General features: G+C 40.9%; 1 protein-coding gene and 1 long non-coding RNA gene across 2 annotated transcripts; one reads left to right on the top strand and one right to left on the bottom strand.

The window, feature by feature from the left end:
• Positions 1-7,573: 7,573 nt before the first annotated feature.
• Positions 7,574-20,507, bottom strand: LOC142088797 (uncharacterized). Its single transcript, XR_012676001.1, has 6 exons — positions 20,339-20,507; positions 17,368-17,427; positions 14,992-15,088; positions 8,300-8,440; positions 7,805-8,000; positions 7,574-7,708 (listed from the first exon to the last, which is right to left on the bottom strand). It is a non-coding gene; the product is annotated as an uncharacterized LOC142088797 (long non-coding RNA).
• On the top strand, positions 15,539-17,879 carry GDF9 (growth differentiation factor 9). Its single transcript, XM_075164499.1, has 2 exons — positions 15,539-15,962; positions 16,927-17,879. Exons 1-2 carry the CDS (start codon positions 15,539-15,541, stop codon positions 17,877-17,879), a joined length of 1,377 nt encoding a protein of 458 aa, XP_075020600.1.
• Positions 20,508-20,530: the final 23 nt, after the last annotated feature.

Here is a 20,530-nt window from a genome sequence, read left to right as displayed (position 1 = left end):
TGGGTGCATTTTCAGAGGTCAGTTCAGGTTATAGTCTCAGCTCCTTAAGCCCAAGAGACCCAAGAATACACATGCAAGCTCATATTCCATTAGTATGTTAGAAGAGGTTCTACTGACCCTTCTGAAATGCTACCCAAGACACCTTTGAAATACCACAAAAGCAATTTTAAAAACCATGCCACTTACCATGGGCCTTAATACGGATTTAAGCGTCTCCTCTACATCAGCGCATGAGATCTGCTATGGGGAAAAGGAGAACAGTTGGTGTGAAAGGAAGGGCAGGGAGGGACTGATACATCGCAGAGTCGCTCTCACCCGTGTAATTCTAAGCTTGGTTATGGTTTTGCATCTGTCTGATACGTGGGACTCCTCAGCCCTCGCTGGAAAACGCCACATGGCAGAAAGAGTAGCTGAGCTTCCCGAGGAACAGGTGCTGCTTACAGAGAAAGTCATATTCTCCAGTTAAACGACTTATTTCAGTCAAAGTTTTGCAGGGAGTTCTTGTGAGATTGGGACTGGAAACTCAAAATTTCACACCGGTAAAGCGTCAGAGACGTGAACCTTGCTAGCTGAGATCTGCCAGGAACAGCTTTCTGGCATTGTCCCATCATAGATATTTTCAATTTGACAACTGAATCGGTTAAGTAAGAAGTGCTTCAATTCATACCAAAATCACTTTTTCAGCTTGTCTATGAAAAACCTAGTTTTTGCTTTGTGCCAAATAAAATGTTCCAATTCCACCCAAAATTAAACATTTCATTTCAAGGTATTCAGGACATGCAAAACCATCACAGAACCACCAAACTGCAGTTACAGTCAGCAGTGTAACTGAACAGCGTGTAACCCGGCAAGGGCTGCAAAATGCACCTGGAAGCAGGATACTTTCTTGGATGGTTAACTCCTACTGAGGTCTCCTAGCAGTACCAGAGGTAGCTAAAGCAGCGGACACCGTGAGGACAGCACTTTTACCCCTACAATCTTACAACTAAATTGTCTTAGAGCTTCTTCTACAAATGGTCTTCAGCAGCAGGGACGGGTGAAGGAATACAAGGAGGGATGCAGGGACAGGTGCAAACCACACACTTGCCATAAGCAGAAAGACCACGCTGTGCCCGGATTAGACAAAAATACAAATCGTATGAGCACATCTGATCTTAAGCTGGAAGGACCCTCGCATGTATAAATCCCTCAGCAATGTGGAATACGTGCGTATACGGCCACCGTGGGGAATCAGCACAGATGACCTCCTTTCAGCCTCCACACAACAAACATTCCTGACACAAGCCAAGCTGTTACTGCTCGAGATTTGCAGTCAGCATTCAAGGGAGCAGAGAATTTCAGCTCTCCAAGATCCCGGGGCATCACATCGCTGCTGTTTTGAGCATGCCAAAGCAGGGTGGGCACCACTTGTATAAATCTCCTAAATCAGACCTAGTGGTACCGGGAATATTGTTCCCTTAAAAGGTTTGATTGGGTGAAGAGCAGAACAGGGCGATTTGGAGAACTGAGACACTGGTCATTTCTCAGGACAGTTTTGACAGTGTCAGTAATACACATGCAGCATTACATAGCTAATGCTTGGATTTCTGCAATATATGATATGAAGTCAAGTCATTCTTGAGCCTTCTACAAATGGTCCTGTAAAAATGGCTTGTGATATTTTAGATTCCAGAAAATTCAACTTTAGCAATAAATATGCAACATGATGTGAGCATTTCAAAGACAAAACAGTAAAACCCCAGAGATTAGCTTTATGGTGATTAGTCACAGAAGTACAACAAATCCTTGGGTCAAACCTTTACATTTTACAGGCTCCAAGATTATCATAAAACTCAGCTCAAAGAGTATGTTTACGATCTGAACCATTTGTTTTTCAACTCATGCAAAGTTTGTTGACAATTTTAAAATAAATATTTATTTGTAATTTTGTATCAGTAGCTTTTTTCAGAAAACAAAAAAAATTACTGATTTATATTTATTATCATAAAAAATAATTAACAAGAAACATTTGCTTCAAACCAGGATTGAAATTTTATTAGATACAGGCTCAGTGGACAGCCCGATACATAATTACTCCTGGACAGATAAGTAGCAAAAAGATGTTATTTTCAAATTCTGATCATAATTTTTCCCTGTTCTTGAAGCTAGGAACCTGTATAGCAACAGGGACAGGTGCAGAAAAGTCCATGATCCAAGAAATAATCTTATATAGCTCCATGCATGGAATGCTGCACCAAGAATAAACTCCCAAAAAGGAGAGATGTCATTTCATATTCGGGATAAAAACTAGGCAGGTTTGTATATTCTAGAAAGGTCCTATGTGTATCAGCATTGCTTCGCGTTTCCTGCTGTAGGTGCTTATTATGACAAATGTTTATCCATTTGACTGGAATATTCCAGCTGGAGATACGTTCATGGGTTTGGGTGTTGGCTTTTTTAAGTTGTCAGATGAAGCGTTCCAGCTGTTTAAGAACAAGTCTCAGGATAATACATTGTCTTCTCAGGGTTAAAAAAAATTCTGACAATCTTTTATGAAACAATAGCTCTTGTCCTTTAAAGTTCAGACTAAAAATCTGGCAAAGAACAGCTATTGCATCAAGTACTTGGTTTTGATTTATCTGTGAAATCTAGGTAATCTAAATTTGGGATCGAATTTAAATCCCTGAACAACCACTTTGCATAAATTCAGTAGAGACTTGATGTATTCAAGTTTCCATGCAGTCAATCCACAGCTTACAAGGCTCTTCTTGGAATTTCTTTTGGAAGCGCAGCATCATCCACAGCTAGCGAAACCAGAGCACCTCTCAGCTGTGCTCTCATTTCTGCGCTGCTTGGATCACAATCAGGTAAAGCAAAGGAATCGCTGAATTCAGAGAAGAGTTAGAATCAGGTGGAATATAGTAGAGTAAAAGTGTGTTGAGGCTGGACTGGTAGGCCAGAGGGAGAATGATGGATAAGGTTGTCCTAGCAAGGAGGCTTGAAATAGGAGCCAGTAAAGGAAAAGGGGGGGCACCAAAAAAACAGAAATGCTGATTTGGAGGAGGATGAAGAGGAAGACAAAGATCAGGAGAGTCAGGACCTGTTTTGACAAAAGAGATTGGGGCTTGGAAGTAAGAGAGTGACTCCAGGCAGACACAGTAAAAGCCAGCAGGAGAACAGGGGCTGCTCAGGCAAAAAAAGAAATGGACAATATCTGAAAGCCCAAGATACAAAATAAAATTGAACTAAAAAGAACAAGGGAAGTATTAAGTATTCTTGACTCAGTGAGGAGGAAGAGCATTCTTGCTAAGTAGGCTGGAGTATTTGTTCAGAAGGCCAAAAACGAGCTGGTCATTCTCGTCATTACTAAAAACTATCGCCGCCATGTAAGAACTCACCCTGGAACAGGGAAAGTACAGCTTAGAAAGCTGAATAAATTACAGGTCCTCAGATTGTCCGACTCTGATAGACTTCACTGCAGGACACTTAAAGGCCTGGTTAAAGCAGCCTCAGGACTGTTTCTGTTTATCTCTGAGGGTTGATGGAAGCTGGTCACATCACAGAAGACAGGAAAAAAAGGCAAATAAAATGCCTGTCAAAAGACAGTGAGCTGGAAAGAATAGAGAGGAAGGAGAGAGAAAGCATCTGTGATTTGACCTTTTCATTGTTGACAAGTTCATGTTTTGAAATAGTCTGTTAACTTACAGTTGCTTATGATCAGTTCATTTGATTATTTACATTCATTCACTTTGCACATTTTCTGCACTTCATTCATTGTATGTAGATTTTCCAAGCTCAAACACTTGACATATTCCTACACAGTAGTTTGAAAGTATTCATTCTTGGACCACCTTCTGTCATTCCTCGTTATTCTGTGAGTGCTTTCAGTGTCAGATGCAAGAAGTCTCCGGGGCTAGCAAAAAGCTCATGGTAGATCCCCAGGCTAACTCAGCCAGCACGCAGGTCACTTAACGTACAGGCACGAGGCACAAGCAGCACGTGTTTTACCCTGTACCCAATACCTCCCTGAACTAACCGCTGTTCTGACGGGAAGGCAGGCCGTGCTTGTATTTATAGAATGATGCATATCTATGAGAACAAGTACAGGCACTCTGTTAAATTTTCCATATGAAAAAATTATAAATCTCATTCTGAGACATACAGTCTATACTCATGCATGCACACAGAGCAAAAAAAAAAGTAAATTCTGTGTCACTTGTGATGATGCACAGGGCTGTATTTGGGCATAATTTCTGAATGTCTGGTTCCCATTCGCCTTGATGTGCATTGTACAACCATAGGCACAGGAAACCCCCTGAATCAGCAGGAGCATCATCCTCAGTATTGGTATAACCGATTTCATTTCCAGGTCATGCTGTCAGATGTTCGTTCTCACACCTTAGCACCCAGCATTATTCAATGCCAAAAACTAAAAACACCTTGAGCTATAAAATCATCATCCTGCAGATAGTGAAAGATCTTCCAGGTCACCAGAAAATGCACTTGTCAGATTACTTATGGAATATTTAAATAAATTTATTCACTTTTAAAGATATACATAATTTGACACAACAACGTTAAGTTCTGTTGCTATCCTTTAAAAAGTTTTTTCAAGGCCAACTGAAGTAAATGGCACCTTTATATTGATTCTACTGTTCTGAATCAGACCTAAATCAGACCCAAAGCAACGGGCAGGAAATATCCAAAGCAATTAATCTTTTGCATACACTTGAGATAAATACATCCCTTGTTTAAAGGAAGTTTACATTTGCCCTCTCTTGTTTGAGTGTGCAAATGGTACACTGAAAAAAAGAGCAAAAAGCTCTGCTGAAACGCAGCAGGGTGGTAGCCGCGGACTGCAGAGTGCCTTAGTTGGGGAGCACACTGCATTTGGCCAACACTTCCAGCACAAGCAGTGGAAATGTGGATCTCTAGAATATTCTGCATGATACCTGCTGAAACAGTGAGCTGATATCACAATACCAAAAAAGATGAAAACCCAGGTAATAGAAATTAAAGAGAATTTTTCAAAGAATAAAGTTTACGAGATATATTCAAATTTGACATCAATGATATTTCTAACAGTTTTTCCTTTGCAAATAACTTCTAAAGAAATTAAACCTTCATTTTAATAACTAAGATTAGGAAAACATTATAAACAAAGAGGAACTAACTATGATTAGTTCTTTTCCCCCTCTCCCCTTTGCTTTTTGTTCACTCTGTATTAAAATTCTATACATATAAAATTATGTTAAAAGAACACTCACAGAACTCCTATTCTACTTCTGTGTCTGCCCCACCCTTCAATTATTTTACAAATCCATTTTCACTGTTTTATGCCAGCAAGTCTCCTGTCAAGTCACCACAGCGGGCTCAGCCAGTGCCAGCTCTTAGCTCCAGACTGGCCGCGGCCAACTGGAACCAGCCATGATGGTGACAATCTGGTTTGTCATCTGAAGCCACAGGTGAAAGGCAGCATCTTCATTTATGCTTTGGGACTGGCAGAGAGTCAGCCCAGCCACAACTGGAAGCTCTTGGGAGATTCCAGTATGTTGAGGAACAGACTCTTCAGACATTTAAGTCACTAAAAAAAATCAAAGCATGTGCATTTTTCAGAGACTTACTAATTGGCCAGACTTGGGAAGATTTTCAGAGGGAACAACAAAAAGTACATCCCTGATGCAAATTCATGCAAAACAAAATTTAATTCCTTTCTCTAAAGCGTGGGAAACAAAGTTGTTCAGTGACAGGTCAGAAGTATTGAAAATAGGCAAGACATCATTTTTTCCCCTAAGCTTATTCTTAGAAATACAGGATTCATTTTGTCCACATTTTTTCAAAATTCTGGGCAAAGCAAACAACCGGAATGCAAATTCGCAGATGAAAAACTCTGGCAAAGCCAGAATGAGGAAATGAGTGTGTTTCAATTGAAAGCACCAAACACCTGGTGGTATGTACGCTAGTCACTCATCCTTCAGCTCTGAGCCAGAACTGAAGATCGAGAGGCTATGTCTGGGCTGAGGGCAGGTACGCTTGCAGGGCTCCCCCTTACCCTGGACTGCCCAGGCAGGGGAGCTCAGCAGCCCATGCCCCAGCCCCTCTCAGCCCAGATGCTAAAGTTTCTTTCAGTGGATGCTTGGATGTGGTTTCCAGTTTCCATAGTTCGCCCTGCACGGCATACGCAGCCAGCGGGACCCCTGGCAGGCTTGAATTGCCCTGTTAGTATGAATCTGGCCCTTTGCATGTTTGGACTTGCACCTTCACACTACATAAGGCCAAACAAGAGACAGTATCAGAGCATACAAAAACCCTCTCAGGCAAATTCATAAATAAATACATTTGCATATTCTCTCACCATTTGTAAATGGCTGGAAAATCTTATGTGATTTCCTCCCCCACACGCTTGAAAATACTTTTCTTTCTCTCACCTCCCCTATTTATTCAACCTGGATTTCTACTTTCTAAATGCAAACTCGAATTGGTTTTCAAGTTTTAACTTTAATGTTTTCTCATTAATTTTCCCACTTAAGTGCATACCATTTGGAGATGTTTCTACTTTTTAAATACACCACTTCATGAATATTTTGCAAAACACTGAACGCTCTAGAGTTAAGCTTGGAATTCTTTAGAACACACTTCATTGAAATACATTCAGCTTCTACCTGACGCTGCTTCATTCTTGACATTAAATGCTGCTAAGGAGACCTTTCTTTCTGAGAGAAGAATCCTATTAACAGGTCTCTGCACAACAGGAAGAGAAGGGTCCAGGCAATTACTGCCCCCGTGATTTTTGCAGGAAATAATTACGTAGCTCAGGTCTTTAAATTAATAGAAAGATTAAAAACCCTCCTGCTGAAGACAGCATAAATAAGCCACATTGTTACACATCAAAACTGTTTCAGTACTGTAATTCCACATATTCTAAACTATGAAAGAATGCTTTTTACCATTGAAATAATATCAGGTTAGATAAAATCATTTTTAAAAACTCTTCTGTTCTTAGCAGACAGTAGTACATTATCTGGCAGCGTGCCTTTAACACCGTACACACGATTAGAGGTAACATACCAAAGAAACACAATCAAAACCCCCTCACTTTCATCCGTGGCTGTTTGAAACAGGAGGCAGGGCTGCACCGCATGGACGGCACGAGTTTCTCGTGGTAATTCAAATAACAGGTTCGTGTAAACGCTGCTTTGTAAGGTTTTCAAACATCTTAAGGGGTCGTTGAACTTTAAATGGCTTTGCTGCAGCAGCGCTCGCTCCCCTCCTCCCCCTCCGACATTCCTAAACCCATCTACCTCCGCAAACCCCCATTCACCTTCTCAAAGGCGAATCATTTCCAGATGGGTGCACACAGTTACAGTAATTAGAACCAATCAGTGTAATTTATATAACGTAGATCATCACCGCGAGCATTCGTCACATCAGGCTGTAGCTTCCTCTGCCAGGTCGGAAGGGACAAAGCCGCCCCCGAGCATCCCCCCCCCGCCCGGCTCAGGCTTACCTGGACCCCCCTGCGTTCCCCGGGCCAGCTGCGGCGGGCAGCGCTGCCCGCACCCCGCACCGGCGGGCAGGCGAGCCGGGGCATTTCTCCCCAGCTCGGACACGGACAAAACTCTCCCGGTCCCCGCTGCCGCCGGAGCTACTTGTATCCCGCGAAGGTACCGGGCAGGGCCCTGCCCAGAGGGAGGCACGGAGGTGGGGTCAGGGTAATGAACCCGAAACTCTGGCGTCAGGGGAGAAGCATTTCTCTGAGCCACATCTGCTTGTGCGAAGGGAGGAAAAACCCCGCAAACACCGGGCAAAACGAAGTACAACCCACCTCCCCACAAATCACAGCAGCGGTCGAGATTTCGCTGCCAGCCGAGGTCTTCAAGGCACAGGAACGGCTCGCAGGAGAGAATCACAGAATCATTTAGGTTGGAAAAGACCCTCAAGATCATCGAGTCCAACCACAAACCTAACACATAACCGCATACCAGGAGCACATCCACATATGAAGCATGAGAACAGAGAGACTGGAAAAGAATATAATTCCGGAATTTATTTTCCTGCAATTTTAAGCAGCTAAATTAGTGTTCTTCTCACTAAGGGTCACATAAGGACTTGCATCTTAACCATATCTGACAGTGGTATAAAATAAACAAGACCCCAACAAAATGAAAAACACAGTTTCCTGACTCCTACCTTATAGCCACAACTGAACCCTACAGCAAAGGTGCTGCAAGAATGGCCAGAACTGTTATTTTATTTAGGAGCAATAGAAACATTTCTGGGGGGAAAAAAAAAAAATCACATCTTGTATACAGTGATTTACCTACCCTGTACACTCTCTCAGGCGAGGTTTGAGGTCACAGCAGCAGGCTCTCCATCTTTCACAATTTTTATTCTTCAGGGCTTTCTTTGCTCTCCAGCTTGTAAACAAGAGCTTGCCAGGCAGGAAAATACACCAGGAAAGCTGAATGTGATAATAACAAGCTTAGCAAATTCAGTTTCCACACCAGTACACCAAGGCAAGAGAAAGAACATCCATTATAAGACCCTAGTTTCCTAGTTTTTAAAATAGTTTGTTCCAAATATTTTCTTTCTCCCTTCTGAGAAAAGGGAAGGGAGGTAACTCCTGCAATCCTGCCTGCATGTTTATGACGAGGAAGGAAAAAAAACACCAACAAAAAACCTAACTAAGTCGTACCTACTCATTTACATTTTTTCACTGAATCTTTCTAGACACCTATAGTGTCTAAAACATACCTGACTATAGTATTGTATAACTTCACATTATACCTAAATTAAGCTAACTATAAGATGCTCTCAAAAGCAACAGATCACCATCTCTAACCTTGTTGCTTAACAAAGAGCACAGACTGAGCTGCCCCACAACTTTATATTGAGCATACAGCTGGGGAATGAGTCATTCAGCTCACAGGTGAAAATTATTCCAACACAAGGGAAAAGGCCAAAAGGCAAGGAGGAAAAGGCAAAACCCACCCCTGATAGCAATAGTCCTCAAACTGGATTAAATGTATTCTGAAACTTGACCTGAAAGCCACATTTTATGGATACATGTATAGCACCTCCCTGTAACAGAAATGACATGTGCAAACAAATGACAGTTCCTTCATTAACTTCAGCAGTTTTATTTCGATAAAAATTTAACTATATTAAAAGACTATCTCATCCAAGTTCTACATGGGCAGTCATATTTGTAAGTATGCACAAAACTTTCCCTATAATGGTTTTTCAAAGATCTATGTGAAGTAAGTCAATGTCACAGATTTCACTCTTTGCAGATAGTGCATACCAAAACCTTAACTTTTATACTTTTGCTATACGCCTATTAGATGCTATGCAGCGTAGAAGTAATGTAAATGGAGGTGTCCCTTCACGGAAGGGCCCCGCCAGGAACCTTGCTCTGCTACCTATGGTAGCTGTTTTCTGCAGCTGTTGTTCCTTTTCAGAGAATGAACTCTCTTTATTTTTTTAAAGAATATCTGATTACAACAAGGAGAAACCTACTAGTTTTCCATGTAATATTTGCTTAGCAAGTAGAATTGTGAGTGCCATACTTTAGCACTGAATATCTACATTCTTCCCCAGTCATCGCATGAATGATGAAAAGTAATGTGTGAATGAGTTGTAAACTAAACTCTTGATACAAAAGAGCTCTAGGAAAGCACTCCAGAAGCATGTACCCTCATTTCAGTAAAACTGAAGAGGTTTGACAAAGATACCACACCAATATCCAAATGGCCACCAGCAGTCTTGCAGCAAAGGAAAAACTGGGCTCATTTTCAGAGGCTGAGTGAGGTGTCAGGTTGCTCTTTGCTAATCATTTGTTTTCACAACAGGATGAAATAAAACTTTTCTCACACTCCTGCCTATTAAGCCACTAAACTCATGTACTAAATGAACCAACTAACTGATTACCCTGTCAAGAACATTTATTAATTCTAGTTGTACAAAGTGTCCTCAAGGTCAGTTCTCCTCAGTGTTATTACACGGTCAGTTTACAGCAATGCCACAGAAGATAACAGGAAGGTAACATGCCCAAAGGAATGGCAGCAGGAGCTCTGAAATGTACCACGATTCCAGCTTGGCACCACCTTCCTCTGCATCCTCTGAGAAGCCATTAGGTTTATCTTTATCGCTGTCTCTTTGAACAGCAAACTCCATACTCAGACCAAGCTGTTTCATCTATCAGCTAATATTTTGTAACACTTGAAAGAGTTATTTATTTTTATTGACATATAAATAGTACAATAAACCAGAGATAAGTTTCACTTTTGGTCAGAATATCCTAATCCAATATAGAATGCATGAGATATTAAAATGTTCAGTAAAATGATACTTCCATAAATGTAGAATTTATTTTCATAAATCTAGAAATTCTATGTAGAAGAACTAAATTGACTGTTGGATCATCTACAGCTAGATCTTTTGGCAACAAAACATAGATACCTATTGTGAACAATGGAAATGTACCTATGATATACATGAACTTCAGGCACCATTATAATATAATTTTTGTAAAGTGGGAATCCAGTACTTTAGACATGGATGCCTTAGCGAAGCAGTCAGAGGCAGAGGCAATGTTTGTTTTCTTTTTGGTTGACTCACTGCTGTGTCCTTGGCAGGAGAATAAAATACAGTATTATTATGCCATTGAATAAATCCTCAGCATATGCCTGGTCCCCTTAGCTCTACAAGGATATAGTAGAAGGTAGTCTTTCTTACCTAAGGCAGAAAGAGGCCACAGATGGCAATTACGAAAAGAAAAGGGTGGGTGACCCATCTTGCCCCAGCCCCCTGAGCCAGCCAGCCACTGCCTTTGCAGCACCACTACACAGGGTGCAGTTCGGAGTCCAGTTGTCTTCAGGTACAGAGAAAGGGGCAGACACCCTGGGAGGAGGGGTATTTATCTTCTGAGCACTCCTTGCTGCCAGGTACACCACAAGACTCATCTCCTTCCCCTTCTCACCTTCCTCACTGGAGTCAACCACCAGGGAATGATCTTTCCTCATCCTGATGCTTTGGGGACCTCAGTAGGCACGTAAACAAAGAAAGAGGCCCCCCTGGGCATATCCTCCTCATGCAGGTTTTTCCCTTGCCTGAGGAACTGAGACAATTATAACTTGTAAGTTTTGCATTATTTTAGGTTCTAAAACCTTATCACCGTGGAAAAAACACAGTGTTTCACCATCACTCTAAAGTACATCATCACTGCTGCTAGCTTCTTACCTACCTCTTACCCACAGCAATATCCTGCAGACACCAAACAATATTTGAGATGCGGTCACCATCGTGGCTGTGTGCCTAGCTGTGTATATCTGTTTCAGGTCCTTACAAAACTGCCATTATCCTAGTGCTTGAATGGTTCATGTTTAATGTATTCATCCCCAGAGCACCCTTTAAGGTAAGGGACATACCAGTGTACTCTGCCGACTCCCTCTCACGGGGCTGGCTTCCATTGTTCACCCGTTACGTTTTCAAAGATGATCTTCATGCTGCCCCTGATGCAATGCTCTCTTATAATCTTCTTTAAATCCCTAAAACTCTGCTCTTCTATGATGCTGACAAATACAAGATAACTGTTTGTATGCTAAGTCCCTCTCTTGTCCTATATTTAGATTACAATCTCTCTAGTTTAGTCTGTATTTATGCAGCACACAGCAAAATGGGCTCACGGTCCATTAGGGAAATTTCTAGGCTCTATAAATAAAGATAATGAAGTGATAGTAAATTAAAACATAAAGAAAACAAATGATACATGCAAAGCTGCACAGGTGGTAGAAGTAGTCTGCAAGAAAAAAGGAATTCATAAACTATCCATCAGTGCCACAGCTTATGTCTATGTCTAGGACGCTTCAGTTCTTTTCCAAACTCTTCAAGAAGGCTGACCTTTCAGATAGGAAAATAAGTCTTCCATGGGACAATTACAAATATGATAAACGGGAAAAATCTCATCCACTGTGTCTGTGAAAAACAGCAGAAAAGGGCAGGTATGACTACATAGGCTATGGAGACTGCTGTAATGATCAGGTACAAGAAGGCAGTTAGGAACAGAGAGGGAAAAGGAGCCCAATCTTCTGGCTATCACCAGTTTAAGGGATTGCTGATGTTATTGTCAAGGAGATAAAAATGGGCTGACTTGAGCATAGGCTGCTATCATCAGTTTTACACTGTAGTCATAAAAATCAGTGGTACATAGTTTTTTACCTCTGATTCTGTCTTGTCAAAAAATGACATGTATATATGCATTGGTTCTTTAAAATAATTTGTTTGATCTTTTTGGTTTATGGCAGGAAGAAGCTATTAGAAGTAACAGGAAACATTTCTGCTTTTTAAATTGTTAGAAATGCTACAGCTCACATCTGTATAGCAGACATGTAACTCAGCTGTTACTCTGCATGGGCAGTTAGCTAAGTTTCTGCAACATTATTAATGGACCCTGCAGAGAGCACCTGATACTTCTTGTGTTTCAAAGTCCACTGAATCAGCTCAGTGAGCCAAAATGAAAACACTTTGTTTATCGGGGCATAACAGCTATACCTATGATTAATACTTTTGCTCCCTTGTGGAAACAAACAAACGTCATTATCTAGCTACAGGGCAAAGCTACACATTCTTCAGCTCTGTTTTAAAGGAATTTTAAAATTATTATTAGTTTGTGGTAGTACAGACTAGGTAGTTGGTAGTGTTTCCCCGGGAAAAAAAGGAAAATATAGTTTCTGCTGCAACAATGTAATGATTAATAATAGAGAGAATAAATATTTAAGATATATAAAACATGAGACTATCAAAACAATCTAATAATGGTCTGCATTTTAAAAAGATATGATGAAACTAATCTCCTTGGATGTTGTGTTTTACTAAACAAGTCTTTAACCTTAAATGCTTGTGCACATGTATTTGCAACTATCTACAAGCATAGATATGCCAGAATCTTCACTCCAATATAGCTGCAATTTATAACTCTTCAGCAAATGTGTCCAAGCATTGAGAAACCTGAAGTCCAGTAAAAAGTCACAGTTTGGATGATAAACTGGCTTTGGCAGTGAGTGTGGCTTACAGGGCTCTCTCTTTCCTCTTTCATTCCATCCCCCAGCAAGTCACTAGGTTTCAGTTCTGCACTTAGGGATTGTGGTGACTGTGCTGGATCAGTAATCTGTCCAGGGCAACTGGGTTTCAGAGGGAAAAATCAACAGCAATATAAACTCCAGTTTTCTCCCTCTTTATTATAGGCTACTGCAGAGCAAAGGAAGTCCACTTTATTAGAAGCTGCTCAAGGACTGCCTAAAGTTATAAATACATTCATGGGAAGACTCTAAGGCTTCAGTAATGTTAAGAATCCCTGCATTCCTATAGGCAGTCTGAGAGCATTTCAGTCTATTTATGCACTGAAAATGATCACATTTTCTAAAGGCTCGAGTAGTCAACACACCATAGTCAAACCAACTGATCTCTTAAACAATTCCACAGGTCTGGACCAACCAGTTACTAAAAATGTGAAAACTTAGCCGTAAGATCCTTTGAAAAGCCTCCACAGCATCTAACCCGGTCAGACACCAGGACAAAGGAAAATAAACAAGATCTATCCTTCTTCTACCCCAAAGCATCCCAGGATGCTAATCAGCATTATGCTTGACCACGAGATGAGAAGCAGTTGTGTTGACGGCCCTCCAGCCATCACTACAGCAGCTCCCAGCCTTGGCCAACAGAGCACAGAGACCAGTTTGCCTTAGGTCTCTCCCTGTCATTACAGTCAATGAAGGTGCCTGATACATTCGTTCAAGTTGGATATATTTGGACTTTGACTTCTCTGCTTAGATCTCCAACAAGACAGCTAATAAATGTGGATGAGTTTTACGACCAGGCCACTAGACTATGCAAAAGGGTGGAATATATCTAGTCAGGGCTAGGTTTAAATCTACAGTTAAAAATCTCTATGTCCTTTCACCTGTTTCATGAACTTTTCAGCTTATTTAAGTAAAATTTTCAAAAGCTACATGTTTAAGAATACCCTCTTCAATGCAATGTATATATAAAAATATGTATCATTATTTTGGCACTCACCACACAGAATAATAGTTAAGGATTTGCTATGCCTTTAGCATCCAGAAGTACCACTCATGTCCTGTTGAGCCCTGAATTACTCAAGATAGGCTTAATTGTTCTCAGCTTGTCCAGTGTTTCAGTAAGGTAAAGCAAATGTTCACTTTTTGTTGGATTATTTTCCTACCATTTCAGCTCCCTGACTGGACCCACCACAAGATCTGATAAGATCAAAAATCCGTGCAAAGGAGAGAGCAGGAATGCACATTTGGTTTGTGGAAGAGAGTAGGGTTAAAGGGCAGCTTAAATTGTCATGAAGAGCAGAAATTGTAGTTACATTTGTTTGAAACTAATGTAAAGTGGGACTAATTCAAACCCACAAGGGAGGGAGCAGATGAGCTTGTTTGGTGCAAGCATGCCTGACTGAAGGATATATTTTTAAAATGAATCAAAGTACAGCTCACCTTATTCAAAACAGTTTAAATATAGCTGACCTTAGAAGTGACAGTATCCCCCTCTTATCATAATTGAATCAGCTTTAAGAAGTGTAGCAGAAAAGGTTATATTATTTAATATTATAGATTGTTATCTGAATTAACCTTCCACTCCAAATCAAAGAATGCCAGGCTGACATTTTTGTAAGTTAATTAAACACTCTCCAAACAAGCAATCCCTACTTAGAAGCCTTAAGATGTGAAAGTTAGATTATGGGTGACATTTCACCAGATTATTGATAACATAGCTCTAATTAAAAAAAAAACTGTCATGAAAACAGATTTTTTCCCTGTATTTTCCTAACTAAATAAAACTAAACTCCATCTCTTTAGTTATGTTCAGCTACAAGAGTTTCTGAATATTTCTGATGCAATCAATATTACTCCATTTGGAGTCTTTTGGAGCACGCTCCACAGATGCTGATACTGACTGAAAAACCACTCTGCTTTTTGGATGCCTTACCTCAGACTGGAGGTAAATATGTGCTGCGTGCTGGCATGAAAACGAATCTGGTGGTACTATAGTCACAGTTTCCTCTCTCTCAAATGGATATTACTGTCTACAGAGAAGTGAAATGTGAGAAATACGTTAGCAGAAAATGAAAAACAATTTCTTTCTTTTTTATTAGCTTATTATGGCTAAAAGCTTTATATGTGTTTCTGCAAATAAACATGTATTTAGCTAGACTACCCAATACTAACTTGTCTCCCCAGCTCCCTCTGGAGGCTGGCACTCATTCTGGTTTTGTAATTTACCACGTGAAAAAGGTTCACTCTCAGAATAAGGACTTTGTTTATAATATGCTTTCATGGGCAAAGGCTTTAGCCTAAATGCAAACAAGCATGTGGTTTCAGTAGCCAGCTGCAGATCTTTCTCTTTGGTTTCTAATCAGAAAGAAACCTCCCTCCCATTCCACAGCTGCAACATATATAAGGGATTGGGCTCAGGTACTCTTTTTTTCCTTGAATATTTTAGGGGAGGCATTTTTTTAGCTGCAACCCTAAGGAGCATGGAGAGTACTTGGAGAATTTGTGTTTGTTTCTATTGCTGTCTTCACTGGCTTTCTTCTGGCATCCAGTGTTCCCCCCACTCCAGGGGTCGTGTGGTCTCTGACAAAACCTCTGGGTTATTGGTAGCTCCTGAGGACAATGTCCGTGAGCTAAATCCATTGTTACGGCTGCCGAAAGGTGTGAGACGTGGATATGCCCTCCTGCCTCCCCTTCTCAAGGTGCTGTCTGACCGGGAACACCAGAACTGGGAAAGCGAGGCCCCCAGGCTACGGCCAGACTCCAGAGCCCTTCGGTACATGAAGAGGCTATATAAGATGTCTGCTACCAAGGAGGGAGTTCCAAAGGCTAACAAAAGCCACCTCTATAACACTGTTCGACTTTTCACTCCATGTTCTGAATGCAAGCACAGGGACCTAATGAAAGGTAAGTGTGGGGTGACCTGAGTTGCAAAGGTTAAATTGGGGTTTTCCATGTGTTCTGTGCTTGCAGCATAATATAAAAATATCTTCTTTCTTTAGAGTTGTTGCTATTTTAATCCTCATCTGACTTATTATTTGGCCTATGTAAGTTTGAAGAGATCACTTAATGCATTTGTGTGGTCAGAAATAAACAATTTCTAATTACAGAAAAAATACAGTGGTGAGTAGTAAAAAAAGCAATATAGTAAGCGTATGCTATGTCCACATCTGGAACACAGGCCAGGAAATGGGTTCATCAGTCTTGGAGCAAATTCAAAGAATGCCAGAAAATTCTTAACATCAGGGGAAAAGATGAGAGTAGTGTATTTTACAGTAGGGGTGAATGAGACAGAAATGTGCATTCAGAATAACGTGGAAGCTCTGGTTCTGTTTCACAAAAGAAAAGCAAAGTGACACTCATGAAAGAATGATAATTTAAGTAGTGCTAATAAAATTCTGCCTTTCTGTTACTCAGACTTGCTGGCAGCTGTTGGTCAAGAGATTTAAATAGGCAAAAATATATAAGTAGGAAGAACAACTACAGTTAATGCTAAAAAGCTCTGAAAGCATTAACTTTAAAACTTTAGCTATTTCTTGGCTTGTATAATCTGGAGCGTCTAGTTCCTGTTTCCTCATATCAACACTGAAAGGACAACTACTAACTTCCTCCTGCACTGTTTGTTTTAATGAAATGAATTCTAATACCTCTTAAAAGCATGGGTTTTCTTGGTTTTGTTGTCTTTTCTTAACTTTTAAATCTTATGTCTCTGACCAAAGTAGAAATTCCATATAATAAAAATAAGGGAGGGCATCTAAATTGGTTTCTTCTGCTGCTGAATTATTTCTACTTATCCACCACATGATAGTATTTATGTCTAGGTGGAAAATTAAGATGCACTAACTCTACAAGATTTTGTTTCCCTTCTCAGGAGACGTTCACTCGGTGGATTTACTGTTCAACCTGGATCGTCTTACTGCTCTAGAGCACTTACTCAAGTCTGTCTTGCTCTATTCCTTTGACACATCAGTTCCCATTTCTTCTTCCATTACGTGCATGTGCCATTTATCTGTTAAGGAGCATGATTTTTCTAGCCAAGTATGTCCCAGGGTTTCACACTCTTTAGCTTTTAGCCTGCACTTTGAAGTTAGAAAACGCAAGTGGGTTGAGATTGATGTGACTTCTTTTCTCCAGCCTCTAATTGCTACTAAGAGGAGGAATGTTCACATGGCTGTGAACTTCACTTGTCTGATGGGTGATCCACAACAGAACACTAAACTGGAAAATCCCATTAATATGGCACTGGTTCCCCCTTCTCTTCTTCTTTATCTGAATGATACCAGTGAGCAAGCTTATCACAGGTGGAACTCACTTAGACACAGAAGGAAAAACCCAGTGCGGCCCAGGCAAAGGAGCAGTCTGCTTGTTGATCCTACGGGTGACAAAGGAAAAGAGAATTCACAGGGTAAAAGGGCCTCTCGACGGCGAAGAGATGAGAATCTGAACGAAGCGCCAGCCATTCCACCTTATAATTTGAGCGAGTATTTCAAACAATTTCTGTTCCCTCAAAATGAGTGTGAGCTTCACAACTTCCGTCTAAGTTTTAGCCAACTAAAATGGGACAAATGGATAATAGCACCACACAGGTACAGCCCTCAGTATTGCAAAGGCGACTGCCCAAGGGTCGTCGGGCATCGTTACGGCTCTCCTGTACACACAATGGTACAGAACATAATATACGAGAAACTGGACTCATCTGTTCCAAAGCCCTCCTGTGTTCCTGCCGAATACAGCCCACTGAGCGTCCTAACCATAGAGCCCGATGGCTCCATAGTCTACAAAGAGTATGAAGATATGATAGCTACCAAGTGCACTTGTCGGTAGTGGGTGAACCCCGATTGGTTTTACTCCGGGTTTGGGTATTTTTGCTTTCTCAAAGTGTCTGTAGCTATAATCAACCGAATAGCGTTTGTGTAATTCCAATAGCTCTATAAAACCGCTTAGGATTTAGCATGGAGTTAGTAGAAGGTGTTTACATCATAGCACTTATTTTTGTAGCCACTCAGCCTTTCTAGAATGTGAAATTAAATGTAAATAATATCTTTTTATTGGAATAATTTTGCATTTAAAATGTGGAAAAGGTTTCAACTACCATATGTCTATTTTAAGCTGTTTTGTTATAGATTTAAAAAAAGAAATAAATGCCTATCATGCATACCACTTACATTCAATGCCTGCTAGTCTTCCTCTATATAAAGAAATATTTTGTGTGACATTTCCCGCAAGTGTCTAGGAAGAGGGGAAAGTCTTTAATGTTAAGATTTCTCAGTTTTTCATTCTTTTTCCCTACCACATTTCCAGGTCCCCCAAACAAGAAGACAACTCTTCCTCACAGTTCTGTAAAAAGTTACAAGGTTGTTTCTTGCTTTTTTTTTCTGTCACACTCCTTGGGCTTTCTCAACCATGGGTGGTAAGAATTTAAGGACAGCTGTGCGGTAACTTGTAAAAACTTAAATCACTGAAATACTTGAGTAAGACCCAGCACCGGCTTACTGGTGAGCTGTTAAAACCAGACATGCTTGATCTAGTTCAAGAACAAATCACAAGCTGTTCATGGGGAAGGCACAGGATTCTACATGTGGAACCACACTGCCACTTGCTTCTGAATTATGAAGAAATGGTCAATGCTGTCAGCTTAAAAAAAAATAAAGGCTTTTAGAAGCCTATTAAATTAATTAATTTAAATGCTGTTAAATTGGTTTAGTTGTCTGAAAACGTGGGGCCATAGCTTCATTTCCTCTCACAGTAAAATTGTAGGTAACAGTGTCTTAATTCTATATGCTTTCAAACCAAATTTTTACTACAATTAATTTATTTTCTCCCAGACTTTTCTAGTTTTAAGAATTTTGTCAAAAATGCTGGTGTCAGGCTGGGGACCCAAGCTAAGAGGGCTTTAGATGGGGTTCACACACAAAAAAACAACTTTGGTAGGGAATTTTTTTTTTTTAATTGGTAAAAGGATGTGGAGCAGCACTGTCTTTTAAAACTCTTTAAGAATAGCCTTTAAAATGGTGACTTGCTAATGCATTAATACATAAATGCCTTAACTTTCTACAATAAGCTACCTAACCAGACCCTGACCTTAGATCCTGACCTGTGCAATTCCACTGGGAATTCAGCCTGGCAGGGAAAGGATTGAACCCGAGGGGACTGTGTGTGGTCTTAGGTTACCATGACAATGGTTCACCTGGTTACTGTTGTGCTGGTTTGGGCTGGGGTAGAGTTAATTTTCTTCATAATAGCTAGCATGGGGCTGTTTTGGATTTGTGCTGAAAACAGCGTTGATAACACAGGGATGTTTTTGTTACTGCTGAGCAGTGCTTACACACAGTCAAGGCCTTTTCTGCTTCTCGCCCCACCCCATCAGCGAGTAGGCTGGGGGTGCACAAGGAGTTGGGAGGGGACACAGGTGGCACAGCTGACCCCAACTGACCAAGGGATATTTCATACCATAGGATATCATGCTCAGCGTATGAGGGTGGGGAAAAGAAGGAAGGAGGGCACATTCGCAGTGATGGCGTTTGTCTTCCCAAGTAACCGTTACGCATGATGGAGCCCTGCTGTCCTGGAGATGGCCGAACACCTGCCTGCCGATGGGAAGCAGTGAGTGAACTCCTCGTTTTGCTTTGCTTGCATGTGGGGCTTTTGCCTTCCTTATTAAACTGTCTTTACCTCAACCCACGAGTTTTCTCACTTTTAGTTTTCCCATTCTCTCCCCCATCCCACAGGGGAGGAGTGAGCAAGCGGCTGCGTGGGGCTTAGTTGCTGGTTGGGGTTAAACCATGACTGTGAACGAGTCGATGTTGGTATAACACTTCTCCAAGTTTGAAGTGCTCCATGGAGGAGCAATACGATCTGGCTAATAGTCATATAACTTCTATCAAAATGAAGTCCCTAACCAAAGATTGCACTAGCCTGGAGCCGATGAATTAAAAATAGCGCTCGCTTTGGCTCTAATTGAAGGTACATCTGAAATAAATACCGAAAAGCTCAAGGCAAAGATCTTGATGCCAAACAAAAAAATTCCAGCCCAGGGTCAATGCTACGTTTAATTGGTTTAATTCAAATTGCCTCAATTCTAATTGCCTCATAGATTGCCAATCCCTTCCGAACAGTGGGAATTCAGCTTCACTGAGCCACCATGGAGGAAAATAAAGTTAGTTTTTTGACACAGATGGAAAAGCCTATTTACGATAAAGCCTATTTAAGATTTCTTTAGCTGAAGTCAAGCTAAAGAAACCGCTTTTTTGGGTCAGCGACACGCCGCTTCAGAAATACATCACCTCGGTAACGGATCAGAGGTTGAGACCACATTCTCCAGGGCGGATTTATGTTGCTACACCATTTTTAGTTCGTATATAACCATTTTTGCGGTATATAAACTGTGATTTTACAGGACACCAGCTGGCGGCAGCGGCCACAAACCGCTCCTGAAGGAGCTACTGAGGGAACGGCCGCCGCCCGCCCCGGAAGCG

Source organism: Calonectris borealis, chromosome 15 (genome assembly GCF_964195595.1).
Source record: "Calonectris borealis chromosome 15, bCalBor7.hap1.2, whole genome shotgun sequence".
Lineage (NCBI taxonomy): Eukaryota > Metazoa > Chordata > Aves > Procellariiformes > Procellariidae > Calonectris > Calonectris borealis.
The sequence above is the reverse complement of the archived record's forward strand: the minus strand, read 5'-3'. Positions and strand labels throughout refer to the sequence as shown.

Bases quoted from the DNA above. Each gene is read 5' to 3' on its own strand.
- GDF9 (XM_075164499.1), top strand. From the start codon at position 15,539: ATGGAGAGTACTTGGAGAATTTGTGTTTGTTTCTATTGCTGTCTTCAC. The intron at 15,963-16,926 runs GTAAGTGTGGGG...TTCCCTTCTCAG, and splicing joins GCACAGGGACCTAATGAAAG to GAGACGTTCACTCGGTGGAT.